At 26.6% G+C, this 19,240-nt stretch overlaps 5 protein-coding genes across 14 annotated transcripts; 4 read left to right on the forward strand and 1 right to left on the reverse strand.

The window, feature by feature from the left end:
• On the forward strand, nucleotides 1-2,030 carry LOC118443838 (uncharacterized). Its single transcript, XM_035871373.2, has 4 exons — nucleotides 1-409; nucleotides 494-1,160; nucleotides 1,228-1,358; nucleotides 1,438-2,030. The coding sequence occupies exons 1-4, from the start codon at nucleotides 375-377 to the stop codon at nucleotides 1,898-1,900; spliced, it is 1,296 nt and encodes a 431-aa protein (XP_035727266.2). The 5' UTR covers nucleotides 1-374; the 3' UTR covers nucleotides 1,901-2,030.
• Nucleotides 2,031-2,117: 87 nt separating this feature from the next.
• Nucleotides 2,118-10,969, reverse strand: tho2 (THO complex subunit 2-like protein). Of its 7 annotated transcripts, XR_004838800.2 has the most exons (29): nucleotides 10,775-10,969; nucleotides 10,582-10,625; nucleotides 10,147-10,238; nucleotides 9,940-10,053; nucleotides 9,730-9,845; nucleotides 9,474-9,604; nucleotides 8,983-9,362; nucleotides 8,730-8,908; nucleotides 8,038-8,630; nucleotides 7,698-7,932; nucleotides 7,485-7,602; nucleotides 7,235-7,397; nucleotides 6,967-7,148; nucleotides 6,531-6,815; nucleotides 6,343-6,455; nucleotides 6,032-6,227; nucleotides 5,820-5,948; nucleotides 5,621-5,749; nucleotides 5,280-5,537; nucleotides 5,043-5,194; nucleotides 4,592-4,724; nucleotides 4,368-4,473; nucleotides 4,183-4,223; nucleotides 4,006-4,119; nucleotides 3,864-3,924; nucleotides 3,735-3,796; nucleotides 2,736-2,808; nucleotides 2,593-2,657; nucleotides 2,118-2,477 (listed from the first exon to the last, which is right to left on the reverse strand). XR_004838800.2 is itself a non-coding variant. In XM_035871371.2 (28 exons), exons 1-28 carry the CDS (start codon nucleotides 10,837-10,839, stop codon nucleotides 2,447-2,449), a joined length of 4,275 nt encoding a protein of 1,424 aa, XP_035727264.1. In that variant the 5' UTR covers nucleotides 10,840-10,968; the 3' UTR covers nucleotides 2,119-2,446. The 7 variants fall into 7 exon arrangements, 6 of the variants coding, with proteins under 6 accessions (XP_035727264.1, XP_035727260.1, XP_035727262.1 ...); XM_035871371.2 differs by lacking the exon at nucleotides 2,736-2,808 and having other exon boundaries at nucleotides 2,119-2,477; nucleotides 4,006-4,116; nucleotides 4,183-4,217; nucleotides 4,592-4,721; nucleotides 10,775-10,968; XM_035871367.2 differs by lacking the exon at nucleotides 2,736-2,808 and having other exon boundaries at nucleotides 2,120-2,477; nucleotides 4,592-4,721; nucleotides 10,775-10,968.
• A 598-nt stretch (nucleotides 10,970-11,567) lies between these two features.
• LOC118443840 (putative divalent cation/proton antiporter TMEM165) lies at nucleotides 11,568-13,625 on the forward strand. The gene is made up of 6 exons (XM_035871377.2): nucleotides 11,568-11,729; nucleotides 11,805-12,006; nucleotides 12,138-12,313; nucleotides 12,444-12,626; nucleotides 12,739-12,844; nucleotides 13,098-13,625. Exons 1-6 carry the CDS (start codon nucleotides 11,595-11,597, stop codon nucleotides 13,172-13,174), a joined length of 879 nt encoding a protein of 292 aa, XP_035727270.1. The 5' UTR covers nucleotides 11,568-11,594; the 3' UTR covers nucleotides 13,175-13,625.
• Nucleotides 13,626-14,834: 1,209 nt separating this feature from the next.
• On the forward strand, nucleotides 14,835-17,111 carry LOC118443789 (FAD-dependent oxidoreductase domain-containing protein 1). Its single transcript, XM_035871262.2, has 7 exons — nucleotides 14,835-15,083; nucleotides 15,252-15,512; nucleotides 15,583-16,083; nucleotides 16,163-16,308; nucleotides 16,375-16,461; nucleotides 16,529-16,682; nucleotides 16,769-17,111. The coding sequence occupies exons 1-7, from the start codon at nucleotides 14,991-14,993 to the stop codon at nucleotides 17,021-17,023; spliced, it is 1,497 nt and encodes a 498-aa protein (XP_035727155.2). The 5' UTR covers nucleotides 14,835-14,990; the 3' UTR covers nucleotides 17,024-17,111.
• A 196-nt stretch (nucleotides 17,112-17,307) lies between these two features.
• On the forward strand, nucleotides 17,308-19,137 carry LOC118443678 (enoyl-[acyl-carrier-protein] reductase, mitochondrial). Of its 4 annotated transcripts, none has more exons than XM_035871027.2 (6): nucleotides 17,308-17,454; nucleotides 17,612-17,864; nucleotides 18,004-18,240; nucleotides 18,314-18,535; nucleotides 18,596-18,826; nucleotides 18,907-19,137. In XM_035871027.2, the coding sequence occupies exons 2-6, from the start codon at nucleotides 17,679-17,681 to the stop codon at nucleotides 19,135-19,137; spliced, it is 1,107 nt and encodes a 368-aa protein (XP_035726920.1). In that variant the 5' UTR covers nucleotides 17,308-17,454; nucleotides 17,612-17,678. The 4 variants fall into 4 exon arrangements, with proteins under 4 accessions (XP_035726920.1, XP_085516515.1, XP_085516478.1 ...); XM_085660389.1 differs by having other exon boundaries at nucleotides 18,596-18,776; nucleotides 18,907-19,039; XM_085660352.1 differs by having other exon boundaries at nucleotides 17,354-17,454; nucleotides 17,713-17,864.
• Nucleotides 19,138-19,240: the final 103 nt, after the last annotated feature.

A 19,240-nucleotide genomic window follows, 5' to 3' on the forward strand; every position in this document is an offset into this window, starting at 1 on the left:
TAGATATAATAACATCCTGAAAATAATAGTTAATTATTGTCTAGTATATTGCATCTGATTGTTAATTATTGATTTGGTTAGTACATTATAACTGTATTATATACTCACATTCCATTATACATATTTTTTTCGATTGTGTATATAGGGAAACCTTTGATTGGTCTATATTTTATTATATTTTCGATAATAAAAAATATATCGATAATATCGATATCAAATTCGATATCTCGTTAGAGTCATCAAAGTTTGACCACTGGTAATTACTGCCGGAACATAAACAATAATTAAACCTTTAAATAACGGTATAGTTCTGCTTTATTCACAAATATTTGTATTAATTTTTTGCTGCTCCTGATTCGTATATTATTTATATCATGGATAGTAAATATTCTGACGCTGTATATACATGGTATGTTTATTACGATAAATATATACATAATCATGTTATATTTGTTGTTCATTTTTATTTACTTTTATAATTTTATACTTTTAGGTTTGAAAGATGTGGTATTATATCAAATATAAGAACACATCTTCGTAAAAATTTAGTAAATGCTTTAAAGTACAAAGATTTATCTTTAAAGGATTACTGTAGTAAACCGAAACCAGCGAAACAATATGTTTTTGACTTTCTTGTAGCAGAGTATTTATTTAATGTTAATTATGCTTATACTTTATCAGTATTTGCTAGCGAAGCTCCACTTTTAATACAGTTCGATAATCAAATACCTGATAGTTACGATGATAAAAAACAACATAGTAGACAAAAATTACAAAAGGATTATATATATCATACATTAGAGACTTTAGGAATTAGACCAAGTGATCCTGAAGGACAGTATATTATGTCAGAATATATAAATAATGATGCACCATTACTTTTATGTATATTAAAATGTATATCATTTTGTTCATTGGATTTAAACAAAATTCAAAGTTTTAAAAAAGCTACGTCAATGAGTACAAAAGAAACGCAAACAGATACTTTTTTCCAACCAAGTACGGACATAGAAAGATTAAGGTCTATAAAAAAGAAAATATTTAGGCAAAAACAAATTTTTGATGCTCAATTAAAAGAAAAAGAACTTGGATTAAAAAATCGTGCTGTTATTATTGAAGAGCAACTTATTTCTTTGAATGGAAAACTAGAAAAAGCACAGGTATAGAATCTAATTAAAAATAACATCTTATATTTATCTTTCCCGTATGCATTATGCTTTTTTTTAGGAACTAATGTATATGGTTACTTTAAAAGAACAACAATTAAAAGAAAAAAAACAGAAAGAAGAGCAAGATTTGTTTCAAAAAGAAATTGAATTATCTTTTAAACATAATGCATTATTATTAGAAAATGAAAGGTAATATTCCTTAAATATTAGATTCGTTTAATAATTTAACTCATAAAAGTTTGATAAGCAATAATAGAATTATTCACAGATTTAAAAAAAAACAAGATATGTATAAAAATTATGAACGTGACTTGGAAAAATTGCAAGAAGAACTTGCTATAACAAAGAAAGGCTTTTCTTCCAATTATGAGTTAAGAGATACAGGAATACAAACAAGTTCTAGTAATGATTTGGGTGATAAAAATAAAGATGTACAATTTAATGAAGAGAAGAAAGAATTAGTTAAACTTTTACATGGTCAGCAATTAAAGATAGATGAATTAACGCAGTATGCGATTCAGCTATCCCGTAGATTAGAAGAAATTCATCAGTCAAGATCTACATTAATCGAAGATACTGTAATACCAAAAAAAACTGTATATACTAATACTATCGTCAGTGAAAGCAGTTCCACTGAGGATATTTTGCAAGACGCTAAATTACGTCTGAAACGTTTAGAAGAAGAAAGTATAAAAGCTGATAGGTTTTACTATAATTGTATTGCTACTTAATTATAATATATATTATACACATTTTAGATTGTATGTCCAAAAGTGTCAATGATAATTTATTTTGTACAGATAGTTGATTACACCAACACAATATTATACATTTATTAGGTTATATCATTTATATATATATACAGTATTATATTTTCATCAAATAAGTAAAAAGATAAAAGTTTTACTATAAATTTATTTGTTTTAATTATTCTATTGGCTATAATATTATCAGACAATAAGTACTTGATAAGTATATATTACTTTTATCGGATATCAAAGCAATTTTCACATTTGTTTAGCAACTAACACATCAGTACAAACTTGTGGTGAACAATTTTTTTTTCGTAAGAAATGATTAAGTTACATTCAAGTGCAAGAGCACATTGAAGAATATGAATTGATTGAGAAATAGTTTATTTTATAAAATCGGACGTTAACGTAATATACAAATTATCCACTATTTTTTCTTTATTATGACGAATTCTACTTTAATTACATGCAACATCAAACGTAATATATAAAATGTTAAATCAACATTTTTTCTGTTGCCGTGCATCATCTTCGTTTGGGATCTGAACTCCTCCTAGTAAGTTTTTGTTAAGGATAAATATCTATTTAAATTATTAAAATATTTTTTTTTTCTGAAAAAATTCTGAACTACTAATACATATATAGTTTATATGTTTGTATAAAAAGGATATTGTTTGTCTCTATTCTCTCGTCCTTCGCGTTCATGCGTACGTTCCTTTGTATATGGAGATTTTTCCTGAAAATATATTGATGGATAAATGTCCTATATGCCTTGTGACTTCTGCGATTAACATTGGGTACTTGATAGTATCACCTATGTTTTCTCGTCTTTGCTACTGTCTCCTGTTTCATCTTTTCAATATACTCGAAGTGGACGTCTTTATCAACTAAGGGGCCAAGTAACAAGGTTAGAAAAATGATAATAATTTTACTTTTAGTACACAAAACTAGACAAATGTGAACTTACTCCTTTATGAAATTTTTTTTAAATAAATAATAAAATGATATTTTTTAATCCTTTTATTAGATTGGAATCATTGCAAATAAATCTCCCCAAAAATATTCAAGGGCTACACAGAAAAGTACTTGAGTACATTTCATGATGTTCACTGTGAGTGAAAAAATGCAAAAAAGACGAGAAAGATAGTTTTATATTATGCACTTGAATTGTGCACTACACGTATTTTATATATATATATATATACATACATATATATATTTATATATTTTAATTTATATATAAATAAGCTATATAAATATATTAATACTATTTATAATCTTATACATAATATTTATACTACCTCTGAATAAAATTATAATAGGACTAGAATAGAATAGGATTGCATAAGTAATAATTTATAATTACTCAATGATACAAATAGAAATCTTAATACAAGAACTTTTCCAAGGTTCTATTTTCTATTTTATTATTTTACTATTAAATTCCTTAGTTAATTAAATATTTATATTATAAAATTATCACTGAAGGATGTTACATGTTATGATGTAAAAGATATGTATGACCTTTGTTAAGAATGAGCAAAAAGTATATACATTACATTTTCAAAATATAGAAGAAATGTTGTAATATAAAGGCAGAAAAGAATAAAATTCTTTTCCATTATTTTTTGGACTATTAAATATATTTTTTTAATATTATAATCTATTGAAATTATTATTTATGTAATGTAATAAATGTTGAGAAACATATTTTTTATAAGAATTTGGGCGTATAATATAGCTTGTACACACACACACACACACACGCACGAGCGCGCGCACACACACAAATATAATATAACATTTGACTCACCTTGCTATAATGATGTTTTTCTCTGTGTTCTGCTACATCTCCATTTTGATGTACTCCTTTGGCTGTAACATAGTTTAAAATACATATATGTATATAGCCATATATATGCCAATAAAATTATATACTAACCTCTTTCATCATCTTTTCTTCGTTTTTGTTCAATCGTTACCACAGATTCTTCTGCTCGATCCTAAAGCAAATAATATATTGGATTAATAATTAAAATCATAATATGTAAATATAAACTAGAAATTATGTTGTAATTTTTTACCCTCTTTCGTCCTAATTTTTTTTCTCTGCGAAGTTCTTTTTGTTCATCTCGTATTTTTGTTTTGCTAGAACGTTCCTTTTTTTCAAGATTACCCTCTGTTCTCCTACCTTCCTGCTAACAATACACACATTTGTTTATCGATATGGTATTGATATTATATTTTCATTTATTTCTTACCTTCGGAATACTTTCAAGTTTTCTTCTTTTGGCATCTGAAACTAATCATTGAAGTATCTTATATCAAATTATATTCTTTTTTATATATAAATTAAACAATTTACTAATAAAAAGTTAATATTATATTTAATTCAAATTCAATAAAATCAGTATGCATTATTAAAATCAACTTTTATCATACAAACCTCTATCTGTTCCATCTGGTGTTGGTCCTGAACTGGCACTACTATTTGATACACTAGAAAGATCTCTATCTAAATTATCCACACCACCGCTATAGTAATGTTCTTCCTATAATCAGAGTTATATTTATGATAAAAAAATCATCATGTGTAGACATCCATAAAAATGATTACATTATATTGGCACAACATATATATGTGATATAATATTACAATAAAACATTTACCTTATAATATTTGCGATCTTTCTTGTCAATGCCATCGTCTTCTTTTGATTCTTCTTTTTTAGTATGTTTTTCTTTTCCGTCTGCACCGTCTTTATTTTCCTCCTTTTTCCGAAGTTTCTCAGAACTTTCGCTGCTTGAAATAGAGTGTGATGATATGAAGAAAAATGGGACAAAAATATGTATCATTGGTTTCTAACGTAGGTCTGTATGATAAACAAAGCTGTGAATTTAGTCCATGTCATGAGGCTAATTACAATGCAGTTACTATGTATGTAACTTCTTGTTTAACATATTTTATATACTCACGGATTAAGAAGCACCAGTGAAATTCAACCAAATTGACCAGTGACGTAGACTGATTTCACAGCAATGATGATAAATGAATTCAGTATATCACTTAACATATATATAGATCATGAGTTAATGACTAAATAAAAAATGAAGAACTTACTGATGTGCTTGGTTCATTGTATTACGTTTTTCTCTTTGATCTTTGTTTTCTTTTTCTGTTCTAGTATCACCATTACTTATCTCTTTAGATGTAATACCATTACTAACTTTATCTACTGTGTCACTATTTGATGCATCCTGTGTTTTTCCCGCCTGTGTAAATAAAGTTCTATTCAAGATTAACAATAAAAATTATACAAAAATAACATATTACCAACAACCTTAACTAATAACTGACCTTATCGCCAACATGATGAAAATCTGATTCGCGTATCATACAGGGTGTTCTAGCTTTTAATTGGCCGCTATACGATGTTGCTAGGATATGTAAATCTTGACGTTGGCCACGTTCTTCTTCTTTTACTTTATCAACTTTACGCTCCAAAATTTGTGAAAGTTTTGATAATACAGGAAAATGTGGCAATATTTTAATTAATATTATTAATGAATTTCTTATTTGCACATAATCTTTAGAGTCTAAACAAACCACAATGGCCTAATAATTGTAAAAATATAAAAATTAATAACTGATAATCTCCAAATCAAATTTAAATGAAGATTAACATTTATAACAAATACCTTTGTAATTTTGTAATGCCATTTATGGCATACATGCCTATAATTTTCAAAACCAACCATGTCATTTGCTTCAGAAAATTGATTGCTCACACGAAATTTAGTAACGAATCCTGGATAATTACTACATTCCTATAGAGAAAAGAAAAAAAATATTAAAAAATGTCACAAATAAAACAATGTCATGCATACAGTACATTACCTTATCAAATATAGCCCTTTCAGAATGCCACCTCATTACTGTCTCCAACATAGCACATAAAAATCTACCATAACGGTTTGCTTCATTTTCTGTACATGAAGTGACTGAATATGTTATATCACAAAAAAGCTGAGAAAAAATGGGAAGATAAAATGAGTGATGTAACATTTATTAAAGTAATATTAACACTTTACTTCTAAAATTTTACTTACCCTGTCATAACAAAGAAGCGTTGAAAAATTTGCAGTCTTTAATGAATGAATGGTGTGTACAAATTTTGCACAGTACATAGCATCTACTGTTGTAAATGTACATCTAGGGAATAAACATAATTGGAGAAACTGTGTTATTGTTTCATTTTTTGCGGATTTTGCACTTCGAGATAAAAACCAGGAATCTTTCTCTTGTCTAATAAAATAATTTATGTATTAATAAGGTGCATATATACTATGTATATCAATAATTGATCAATTCAACATGATTAAACATATTTTTACTTATTATTTTTTATTCTATCAATTACCTAAGATATGCAAATACTTTCTCAACATGTTCTTCTTGCTTTCTTCTTTCATCTTGTAGTTTCTCTATTAAAGTAGTGTATCTTTCTTGTTCTTTTTTCCCCTTGCTAGCATTCTATATAACAAAGAAGATAACATTAATTATTAGTTTCTATAAAACACTGTAAGACAATGAATATCATATACAAACCATATCTTTGGAATCTGCAGCTTGAATAGCAAGTTGCTTTAATTTATTAATTTCTCTTTGATAACTTTCGACAGGAACATATAGATCATACATAGACAATGACCAAAATGTAACTAGAAATTGTGGTGAGATATCTTCCCATACTTTTAATGGATGTAAAGGTCTAACGGATTGAGCAACTGGTGCCATTACAGCTTGTGCAGCTTCTGCATATTTAGCTTGTTTTATAGCACTAGACATTTTCTTGTAATTTGGATCAGCTTTACGGAGAAAATCATATTTGATCTGAAGATGCACATATATATATATATATTTTATGTTATTTGCAATTACTAATCATATAAGCGAAACATTAAATTTAACAATATTAACACTGTTAAACGTTTATTATCGAGAGTCAACGTGTTAAGCAAAATATTCAATAACATTTTCTTACATTAATGGCATGTGCAAACATTGGTCGTGCAAGAAAAAATGCAACATCTGCATGTATGTGATTGTCCTGCAGCATAGAGTGTATAGATGGTAATCTTTCTACATATTCATCAACTGTCATTGTAGAACCCAGAAAAGTACCAAATTGTACCAATGTATCCTGACATTGGTCGTATAATTTTCCTATATATAATAATATTTAAACACAATATTGTTAACTATTATTGTTTATAGCAAATGTCTAGATTCTCAAAGATATAATTACATACCAACAAGTTTGAGGTGAGATTTATCTGTTTCTCTGTACACAACACAATGTTTTTGTTGTGCCATTAATAGACAAAGAGCTACAGCTAGATCATGTTCAGCAAGAGCCTCTTTGAGACGCTGTGATGATTTTTTTGTGTTACGAACCTGACTAAAATATCCGGCCTAAAATAACGTTAAAAAGATATAAATAACATGAAGAACTATTTCATTTATTTATAAAATTATTATTTTTTTGATCAAATATATTACCTCATTTTTCAATAAATCTCCTCCAGCCATGGCATCTAGTTGATCTGCTGTCATTTCTTCAGCAGCTTCGATGCCTGCCATCTTTTGTACTATTTCTTTTAATATTAATAAATCTAAACTGAAAGCAATATTAATTTGTAAAAAAAAATTTGGTAATACAAATACAAATATTTCTTAAAAACTTTCTTCATTTAAACAAAATATTTATGCTACCTTTTTTGTGCTTTAAGTTGATTCGCTACATATTGCAATAGACCTGTAAGTTCTATATTATATTTTTTAAAAATAGCTCCACAAAATGATGCAAGAGATTGTAACCATAAAGATATACTGGTTCCATCATGTTTAAATCTATCTCTATCAGCTCCAGCTAATGCTTCCACAAGACAATATCCAAGTACATCATAAGAAATGTTCGTCAAATATTTTAATGAGTCTACAACTGGTCCTATAAATATCCCATTTTGTAATAAAAAAAAGTTCTCTTTTTAATTCGTATTATAATAAAAAATACTCTATTTTACCAAAAGTAAATATATTTATGTATATTTACCTATGAGATTATCGTACAACTGAATCTGTATAAGAACATAATCAAACAATACCCCAGGAGAAGAATGTGTTAATTTACCAATTGATCTTCCAACAGGTTTAATTGTTTCTTTGCTAACTCTTTTCATGATTGATTTAATCTTTTTCTGAGCATCTGCTCGTTTTCTGAGAAGAGCTGCATGTTGAAGAGGAGTATCATTTTTCCATCTTGCATATAAACAATAACGATTTTGATATGGATAGTATTTTAAAATATTCCATAATTCTTCTGCCACACAACAATTACAATCCATAAAAGACAATGAGGGTAACAAGGCTACATCAAGTATTGTTAATACATCATAATAAAGAATACTGTTCTTGTCAACTGGTTGCTTGTTTGCATCTAATGGACATTGTTTGATAGCAGCATGACATAATCTCATAACTTTGTATAACAAAATCGGATCATGATGTAAGTTAGGACCAAGAACTATTAACATGGGTAATAATTGGTCATGTATTTCTTCTAAACTACATATTGGTTTTGGTGCAAGAGAATTTTTTAATGGAGGGACTTTTCGACCTTGTAATTTAGGTGATATTATGCAATATCTGAAATATAGATAAATGCATCATGACTCACAAATTATCAAATTCAATATAAATTTTGTAAACTGTAAATATTATAAAATAATTATCTAAGAAGCTTACTTTCGATAAACAGGCTCTATGAGAGCTTGAATCATTTTACATAGGGCTAATGCAATAGGACGTTGATCTGTAAAACAATGTTCCGGTAATCGACTAAAAAGAGCTTGTGTTACTTCCCAAGCTCCTATTTCTAACAATGCTTCACATAAACCAAATTTTTGATTACTTGCGTATTTAGCCTATTAAATACATGACAATGAAACTATGTAAACAAATAAATAATATAAAGGTGTTATGAATGATATTGTAATACCTGTGGATTCTCTTTTTCTTCTGGCACCTCTTCTTTATCTTTAGTTGAAATTATACTTAACTTACGAACGTATTCTTTAGCCTGTTTCATTGCTTGTTCGTGTTCTTTAATAATAGTCTCATCATCTGGCACTAGCCAAGGAAGCATATCATCCAATTGTATTACAGAATGTTGAAGCATGAGCGCAGTAAGTTTTTGCAAGGAAAATGGAGTTGCACTGATAGTAGAGCTATATTTAAATCCTAAAACTTCACAAAGTACTTGCTGATCGCTCATATATGAACGAATTAAAGATATAAAAAATGCATCGGCTTCTGATCGATTTTCAAAAGTTTCTAATAAAATATCAAGTACACGATTAGGATCAAGGTTGAAATATCCTGAAATAAAGATATTTGAGTTTTCAGCTATATTTGTTTTTTTAGATTAAAACATTAATTTCTACCAAATTCTTTTTTATGCGAAAACGCTTTAGTGAATAATAACCATACCAATCAGAGATTTCACGATTTCTAATGTTGATGCTACTTCACTTTCCGGACGTTCTTGATTTAATTCTACAATAAGTTTTGAATAGCCTTCGCTTTCTTCTCGAAATAAATTAAATTTTCGTTGTTTGTAACTGAAATATGAAATGAAACATAAAAAAAATAGCATTTTTATTATACACTTGTATAAACATGAACATGTTATCCAACCAAAAAAATTATGCTTATATAATATATTTTATTAGTGATATGTACGTACTATAATTTCGTTTTTACTTTAATAAATTTTGTTTGAAAACTTCTATTTTTTAATGTTCCTACATCTTGTAATGTTTCAATTTCTAAACGTTCTTTTATTATTCTGTCTGTTAATACCTGAAAGATATAAAATTAATTTATATCTTAGTAATAAAAAGTCATTTATATCTTAACAACAATGATGAAAATTATTTTAGTCACGTTATAATACCTTCTCAGATTCTTTTACAATGTAATAAAAATTATTTCTGTCTTCAGTATGAACTTCAGCATCGATTAAAGTAAATATATCTACTATTGCCGATGGTATTGCCCAATCAATATTCTGAAAATATATCGTACATGTTATTACCATTGGTTAGATTAAAATAATCATTGTAATAGTATAAAAATTATGATATATAAAAATATTACTTACAGTAACTTCACTTAATGTAGCAATAACATTATCCTTTTTTATATTTCCATGGATTCCATTTGAAATTAATTCGTACAATCCTCTTCTCCATTCTTTAAACATAAAATAAAAAAATGATATTAATGCTTTTGTCACAACAAATTGTATATATTATAATACATTAGTATAATATAATATAAGAAATAAGCAATATTTGTAAATAAATATAACTATAAATTAAAAACATTATAAATTTTGGCAGTATATTATATTGATATAATTAGCATAATATAATAATTAATTTTTTATGCAATAATTATATTTAAAAAATGAACTATAAAGCATATATTTATTATAAAAAAAAAGTGCAATGCTTGTAAGAGGGGAATGCTTTCCAGATGTAATAAAAATATGTTTTAGGCTATCTGAAGTACATACAAACATAAAGTAACTTACCTGCTGCGTTGCCTTCCTTAAATAAGTGCTTGATTAGCTTGAGGCTGCAAACAGTTGTTAATTGACAATTAACTCTTCAGAAGAGCGAGAAACAGGAGAGATAAGTTGCAACCATCAATTCTCAGAGAGTACCGAGTATCAATTCAATATTAATCAGGCGCGCTTTTGGCGCTACAGCGTTTTAACCACTTACAAATCATTTTTTCCATGTTTATCCCATGTTTTCCATATTTCTGAATTCCACACTTTACCAGCCATTCCAATTTTAATAAAAGTGCTTTAAAATTAAAAACAAACGTATCGACATCACAGGTTAACAGATCCCATATACCATTACTGCGAGCGTCTAGCAACTTATCACGACGTGATCGTAACTTTATGTGCGTGTAAGCGTACGCTTCTTCTAATTTACATTGGTATGGACGCGTGATCAAGATTGAAACGACCAATGAAACTTTGTCAATGATTTCGTACAAGTAATTTACAAGCAGTGAAAACGAGCCTTTTCGTTAACATCAAAAATAGAAATACAAAAAAAAAGATAATGATAGTGTCGTCACTTCGACGATCCTATAGAGATAAATTGTACAAGATTACTTTGATTTTGATAAAATACTTATTAAATTTATTATATATCTTGTATATAATATTAAAGTACATATTATTTAATTATATTTCTTAATATTTTTATTCTATTACTACGTAGTTTTTTAAATAAATACATTCTGTGATTCAACAATATAATAGAAAAGTTTAAGTCAAATTAATAGTTAATTAATTTGGATAGGATACAGAATTACCACAAATCGTTACTAGATTAAATTATTTTAATCTAGATATTTTTACTCTTCAATGTGTACCTTTTTAATTGAATGAGAATATATTGGTGATACTGATGCGAATTGCACGACATCTATATTAAAAAATAATGTCTAGACTTGCGATTTGTGCTTCAATGATGTGGCGGTAACAGTATGTGCGCATAGTATCTGATAATAGATTATAGCATTATCATGACTGTCGTAAATTATAATACAATGAAATACTTGTTATATTCTTTTGTAATCATTTATCTAAATTTTGATTACGCACAAGCCCAAAATGATTACCGTTATGATGACAAATTACAAATTACAGCAACTACAATGGTAGATATAAGTTCAACTAATATTAGATATGTTTAATGAGATGACAATTAGTCTAATAATAATAAATAATTTTAGAAAGTTGAAGACTTAACATCAACTCAACCTCAGGGCTCTCTTGGGCTCCTACATGCTTTTGTAGCTTCCCTGTCTGTCATTGTTGTTTCCGAATTAGGAGATAAAACTTTCTTCATTGCCGCTATTATGGCAATGAAGCATCCTAGGTTGACTGTTTTTATAGGAGCTATAAGTGCTCTTGCTCTTATGACTATATTATCAGGTATTCTTTCCCATTGAAAATATTCACGTTTCTTTTAAAATATGCCGTATAAATTTTCTATAAAATCTTGTCAAAATTTTTAATGATATCCTTTTGGTGCAGTAGACATATATCGTTTTTTTTATTTTCAGTAATATTTGGATATGCGGCAACTATAATTCCACGTACCTATACGTATTATATTTCAACAGTACTTTTTGCTTTATTTGGTATAAAAATGTTGAGAGACGGATATTATATGTCACCAACAGGAGCACAAGAAGAACTTGAAGAAGTTCAATCAGATTTACGTAAACGAGAAGATGAGGTATAAAAATGTTAACATTGCCGTATTATTATATCTTTCAGAAATATTATTTTCTAAAGATTAATAGCAACTAGTACAAATCAATTTTCTTATTATTAATGTTTAATATGATAATTATTATTTTTATTAGTATGAAAAAGAAACATCAACCACATTAGTCCAGGATCCAGAAAGTGGTATTATAAGGAAAACTACTAAGCGTTCTGCATTAATGGTACTTTCTCGAATATTTTTACAAGCATTTACTCTCACCTTTTTGGCAGAATGGGGTGATCGTTCACAGTTAACAACAATCATACTTGCAGCAAGAGAGGTATTTTATAATAATAATAATATATATATAAAATAGAAAGAAAGATTTTCATTATGTGGTAATTCTATAAATAATTTTATATTAAATAAATATAAAAAACAATATATTTTAGGATGTTTATGGAGTTGTATTTGGTGGTATTCTTGGTCATTCATTTTGTACAGGCTTAGCTGTATTAGGTGGACGTATGATTGCACAAAAAATTTCTGTGCGAACAGGTAAAGTTTTATTCATAATCTCATCGTGCATTATAACATTTCCAAATCTTTCTAACACAACAATCATAATTAAAATATTAAATGTTAATCACAAGATTTATAATAATTTGGAACAACATGCAGTCTGATTTCATAAATGTAATAATAACTTTTATTTTTTGGATTATGAAAATTGTTCCCATATATAAATATATAAATCTCATATATAAATTATTCTCATACTAAAAATATTTTGATGTGTGTTTATATATAGTGACTATTATTGGAGGATTGGTATTTCTACTTTTTGCCCTGACAGCTCTGTTTATAAATCCAACAGAAAATACGTGAACGTTGAATTGAATGGTATTCAATTCAATTGGATTCATTAAACTCTTTGTGGTAAAATATGTGAATATGTATTATATACTTATTAATGTTTACAAATCATAGTATTATAAATACGTGAAATTTGGTGCGCTGTACCATATATGTATTATAGACATTTAGTATTTTTTAATAGATCACAGCAGGAATATTTATAACAAAATTGTTTTAAGCATTATGCACATAATGTAGATATGCATTATACATTGTAGTGATAAATAACACTACTTTAATTGTATATCTGCATAAAGAAACGTTTTTAATATGAAGATTATGATAATCATGTTTTTTGTTCATAATATGTTACCAGTATACAGATCTTTTATATTATAATATTTACGAAAGTAATCCTCCTTATATACTATGAAAATTTTATTTTATATTATTTTTCTGCAAGATCTATATTTGCCAATATATCGATGCATATAATAAAAGATTTTTACAAAATAATAAGTATATTTTTTACATTGATCAACTTGGTATAAAGAAACTGTTTAGTAAATAATAATGTCATGGTGTTTAAGTTTTTTTGTAAATTTTTGTTATCCTTGTACTTCCTTTGTGAATTGATCAGAATTCTTCAATTTTTCTACATATTTTTTGCTTGATAAATATATAAAACTTATTTTTTCAAAATTTGAGATTAAAAAAAAGATTTTAGAAATAATACTTGTATAAATAATATGACATAAAGCATCATATATTGGAATATCAATAAAAATATTATATATATGTGTAACATTTTTACAATTAGATCTATAGAAATAATATCATAAAAACATAAAATATTTTAGTGACATGTAAAGTAAGAACAAAATAGTGGAACAAAAGAAAAATTAAATATAAGCTAAAAAACTTGTTGATTAGAACATTGTATATGTTCAAACGAACTTAAACATATATTTGTATTTTTAATACTGTTATAAATATTTGAAATGCAAAAATAATTCTATGCTTATAATTATTGTAAATGATATTAATTAAGAAGAATAGTTGTAAATAAATGATTTATGTCAATGTTTTGAAAATTGCTATTTACAATACAATTAAATGTACATTTATTTTTCATTATAATTCTTGTAGTAATTTGCTTTAAATAAAATAAAATATTATTTTTTCTTCTATCATCTATAGATATTAAAAATTTGTATTGAATATTTGATGTAATTTTTATTAACAAGATAAAAAAAATAATGTTACATGATATTAAAAATAAATATTAATAATATATTTTTGATATAAACTAATATATGAATCGTATTTTCCACAAATTAAATTACACATCAAAAAATTAAATTTGTAGAATATATCTCATTATTAATTTTTATTTTTTTCTTCTTTATCATTATCTATTCACTATTTACAGTTTTAATCATACATAGATATATGTACATATTTCCGGTAACACGCGCATGTTTGATGTTCGTTATCGTTGAGGTTACATACGTTATTTATGAAATAACGTATTCTTTTGTGAAAAAGCAATACAAAATTATGTAATTAAAGTTTAAATAATATTTACTGATAAATACTTTACTGATAAGATATGCTCCTCATATTTCAAATAAACAAAAAATTGCTCTCCCACTTTCTGTTTTTTGAAGTTTAATTGCAGTAACTGATAAAAAATGATGCCAGTTTACTGCGAATCTTATATATTAAATGATGTTTTAATTTAATAACTATTAATATAATACATAGATATATAATTTGTTTTTCTCCATTTCGAGATAACAATTTTTAATTCATAACACAGTTGATTTGTTAAACGCATAAGAACATGTTTCGTTATTTCGCCCAAAGAGCTACAATAATAAATATTTTTGATAATCAACGGGTGAGACAATTATTAATACGATCTTATTCGAAAAAGGTAATTGTTAAAATATAAAATAATTTTCAGTTATGTAATTGTATATAGGTTAGCAATTTGTGAATATAGTACATTAGCTATATATATATTTCATTCGATATTTATTTAATTTAAGTAATATCATAGTAATAATTCATAGAATTGTTACTGTTACAAATAATATTACAGAATAATAATGATCAGAATGACACATATACACAATTACCATCGGAAATGCAAAGACCATCAGACAATGGAAAAATAACAGTTAAATCATGGCATGATGATAAAGGAGTTAAAAATTTGCTTGAAGAGTGTCTTACAACTGTACCACAAAGAAGCGATATAATGATAATTGGTGGAGGAATAATGGGAAGTTCTATAGCTTACTGGTTGAAAAAAAATATTAGTAAAGATTTCCATGTTGTTGTAATTGAGCAAGATCCTACGGTAAGATATTAGAAACAATAATGTTCCTTTTCAATATAATCTAAAATTAATTTTTGCTTTATGTAAACAGTACTGCCATGCATCAACAACTTTATCAGTAGGTGGTTTACGTCAACAGTTTTCTCTTGAAGAAAATATTGAAATGTCTCTTTTTGGAGCAGAGTTTATACGAAATATTAATAATTATTTAGGCATTGAAGGAGAGCCTCCGGTTGACATCCAGTTTCATCCTTATGGCTACTTAATGTTAGCTAGTGAATTGAGTGGAGAAACACTAATAGAAAATTCAAAAATACAAAATATTCTGGGTGCAAACAATATAATTCTTTCTCCAAAACAATTAAAAGAACGATTCCCATGGTTAAATACAGATGATATTTCAGTTGGTTGTTTTGGATTAGAAAAAGAAGGATGGTTTGATCCTTGGTTATTTTTATGTGCTTTCAAGAAAAAAGCAATATCTTTAGGTGTAGAATATATTAATGCAAAAGCTATAGGTTTTGAATTTGAGAAAGTATCAATTATTACTGAAGACGATTTCAAATCACGTAGAAATATAAAAAAAGTTATTGTGAGTTTCTTTTCAACTAAAATGCTTCCAATGAACTTTCATTAGAATAAACTTTTTTTAAATGTAAGATAATTTTTAGATTCAAATGCCAAATGGTAATATTGAAACTATTAGATTTGCAGCTGTTGTCATTGCAGCGGGTGCATCTAGTCAACAAATTGCAGAAAAAGCAGAAATTGGAATTGGCAAAGGAATTTTAAGTGTTCCTTTACCTGTAGAACGAAGGTACCGTATATAATGCAAGCATCTTTAGAAATATTAGATATATTTATATTTTTTGTATTTTTTTAGAAAAAGATATGTTTACTGTTTCCATTGTCCAGATGGACCTGGTTTAAATACTCCACTTACGATAGATCCCACTCAAACTTATTTTAGGTAATTAATCTTATGAAATTCAATCTATATTGCTGTAAGAAAATTACTTTTATAATTATTTTTATAGGAGGGACGGATTAGCCAATTCTTATATTTGTGGTCGACCACCACAAAAAGATAAGGAACCTAAAACAAATGATTTAGATGTAGATCACGACTTTTTTGAAACAAATATTTGGCCTATTCTGGCTCACAGAGTAAAATCTTTTGAAAATTTGAAGGTTACATACAAAATTTTTTTATTTAAAAATAATACAATGTTGCGATATCAATGTGGTCGATTTTATGATATATTTTCTTCTTATAGGTGAAATCTTCCTGGGCTGGATATTACGAATATAATACTTTTGATCAGAATGGCATAATTGGTCGTCATCCTTACTATCCAAATTTGTTTATAGCTACAGGTTTTAGTGGTCATGGAATACAGCAAGCACCTGCAGTAGGAAGAGCGATATCAGAACTTATTTTAGAATCTCGATTTCTCACATTAGATTTATCAAAATTAGGATTTGAAAGATTTATAAAATTAGAAGTCATGAAAGAAAGTAATATTATATGATTTTTTATGAAAACAAAACATAATCTAAACATAATTAAATATCTTATCTAAAGAACATTATTATTAGAAGAGAAAGATTATTTGTACAAATGTATATTATGTATTATTATACAATTATATATATAAAATAATAAATATATATAAAATATTTATAAATTTAAACCAATCAAATTATTTTCTTCAGTAAAAATTGAGCTTAAGTAAATTTGTTTCATTTCTTTTTTTATAGATAAAAAAATTAAATTAAATTAAACTGTATTAAAATTTGCTAAATCACATCTATTAATAATTGAATAATCGATCATTCAATATTTCAATAGTTTCCTTTAAATCTAGTTGATAATATTGATAACGATTGGTAACACGTCACTAGTGACATAGTACGTAAATGCTCGTAAAAAAAATATTTGGATGGAAACGTTAAAAAAACGGTAAATGAAATACAGTGATAGTGACTTTTCCCGATAATAATTTATTGTATAATAAATATCTACACGATTTTATAATTATTTAATATTTCAAAATATAATTGTAATTCTGTTTTATAACCTACATTCAAAGTAAAATATTGTTACTGTAATTATACAGGTAATCGTTAATATTTAAGGGAAATAAAACAGTATTGTATTTAAAATTATCAAAAGAAAAAGATACAATGGTTTTATATGTACGACATTTTCTATCATTAGTTTTACAATCGACAAAATTTATAACAATTCGACATATGAGTACTGTCTGTATGACTGATACAGTAAAATCATTACTCTATAAAGAATATGGTGAACCAGTGAATGTATTACAAATCACAAAAGAAACAATAAATAAACCAGATAAATATCAGGTATATATACTTCCGTACAGGTATATATAAATATATACTTCCATTCCTATACCACATATATACATACATATTTCCCATTTGTGTTATAATTTTGATTATGGATTTATAGTTGTAATATACTACTAGATATTTTGTAAAGGTTGCAGTGAAGTGGCTATTAGCACCTGTAAATCCAGCTGATATAAATACAATTCAAGGTAAATATCCAAGTAAACCTTCATTGCCAGCCATTCCAGGAAATGAAGGTATTGGAGAAATAGTAGATGTTGGTGCTGAAGTAGCAAATTTATGCATTGGGGATAGAGTTATTCCCAATGCTTCTAATTTGGGAACATGGAGAACACATGCAATTTATAAATCAGAAGATTTGTTAAAGGTAGTTTTATTACTTTAATTAAAATTATTTATATTTTGTATATCATTATACAAAAAATATGCAAAAATTTCAGATTCCAAAAGAAGTTGGAATTGTAGAAGCTAGTATGATGAATGTTAATCCATGTACTGCATATAGAATGCTTAAAGATTTTGTATGTTTAAAACCTGGAGATACTGTTATACAAAATGGAGCTAATTCAGCAGTAGGACAATTGATTATACAATTGTGTAAAATATGGAATTATCGAACTGTTAATGTTATCAGAGACAGACCAAATTTACAAGAATTAAAGGTATGAAGAAAATATCTAGTAGATGTTATTTGATTGTTAATATTATTCTTTATTGTTTAGAATCTATTAATGTGCATGGGAGCTGATGAAGTATTAACTGAAAATGAAATTCGAACGACTCAAATTTTTAAAAATAAAAAATTACCTCAGCCAAAATTAGCACTTAATTGTGTTTGTGGCCAAAGTGCTACAGAAATTATGAGACATCTTGCACATGGAGGTACAATGGTTACATATGGTGGTATGTCTAGGGAACCTGTGACTGTTCCAGCTTCAATTTTTATTTTTAAAGTAATACATAATATAACATTAAAATTTTTTAGATTTAATAATATTTTTCTAAATCTAAATTGTATTATATATGATTGTAGAATATAAGTCTACAAGGATTTTGGATGACCGCATGGACTAAGGCAAATATGGAATCAAAAAAACGACAAGATATGTATGATGAATTAATACTTTTCTTTAAGGATAAAAAATTACAAGCTCCACCACACAAAGTTGTATCTTTCTCTCAATATCAAGAAGCTATTACAAATGCACTCAATATTAGTGGCAAAACTGGAGTAAAATACATTTTGGATATGACTAAAAATTAGTTATAATGATTTATAGAGAATTATTTGTGCATTTAACATACTTTCGTTGATACGAATATATCATTGATACGAATGTATATTGTATGGAGATAAAAATATTACA

The sequence above is a fragment of the Vespa mandarinia genome, chromosome 1, assembly GCF_050613455.1.
Source record: "Vespa mandarinia isolate Hongniang chromosome 1, ASM5061345v1, whole genome shotgun sequence".
Lineage (NCBI taxonomy): Eukaryota > Metazoa > Arthropoda > Insecta > Hymenoptera > Vespidae > Vespa > Vespa mandarinia.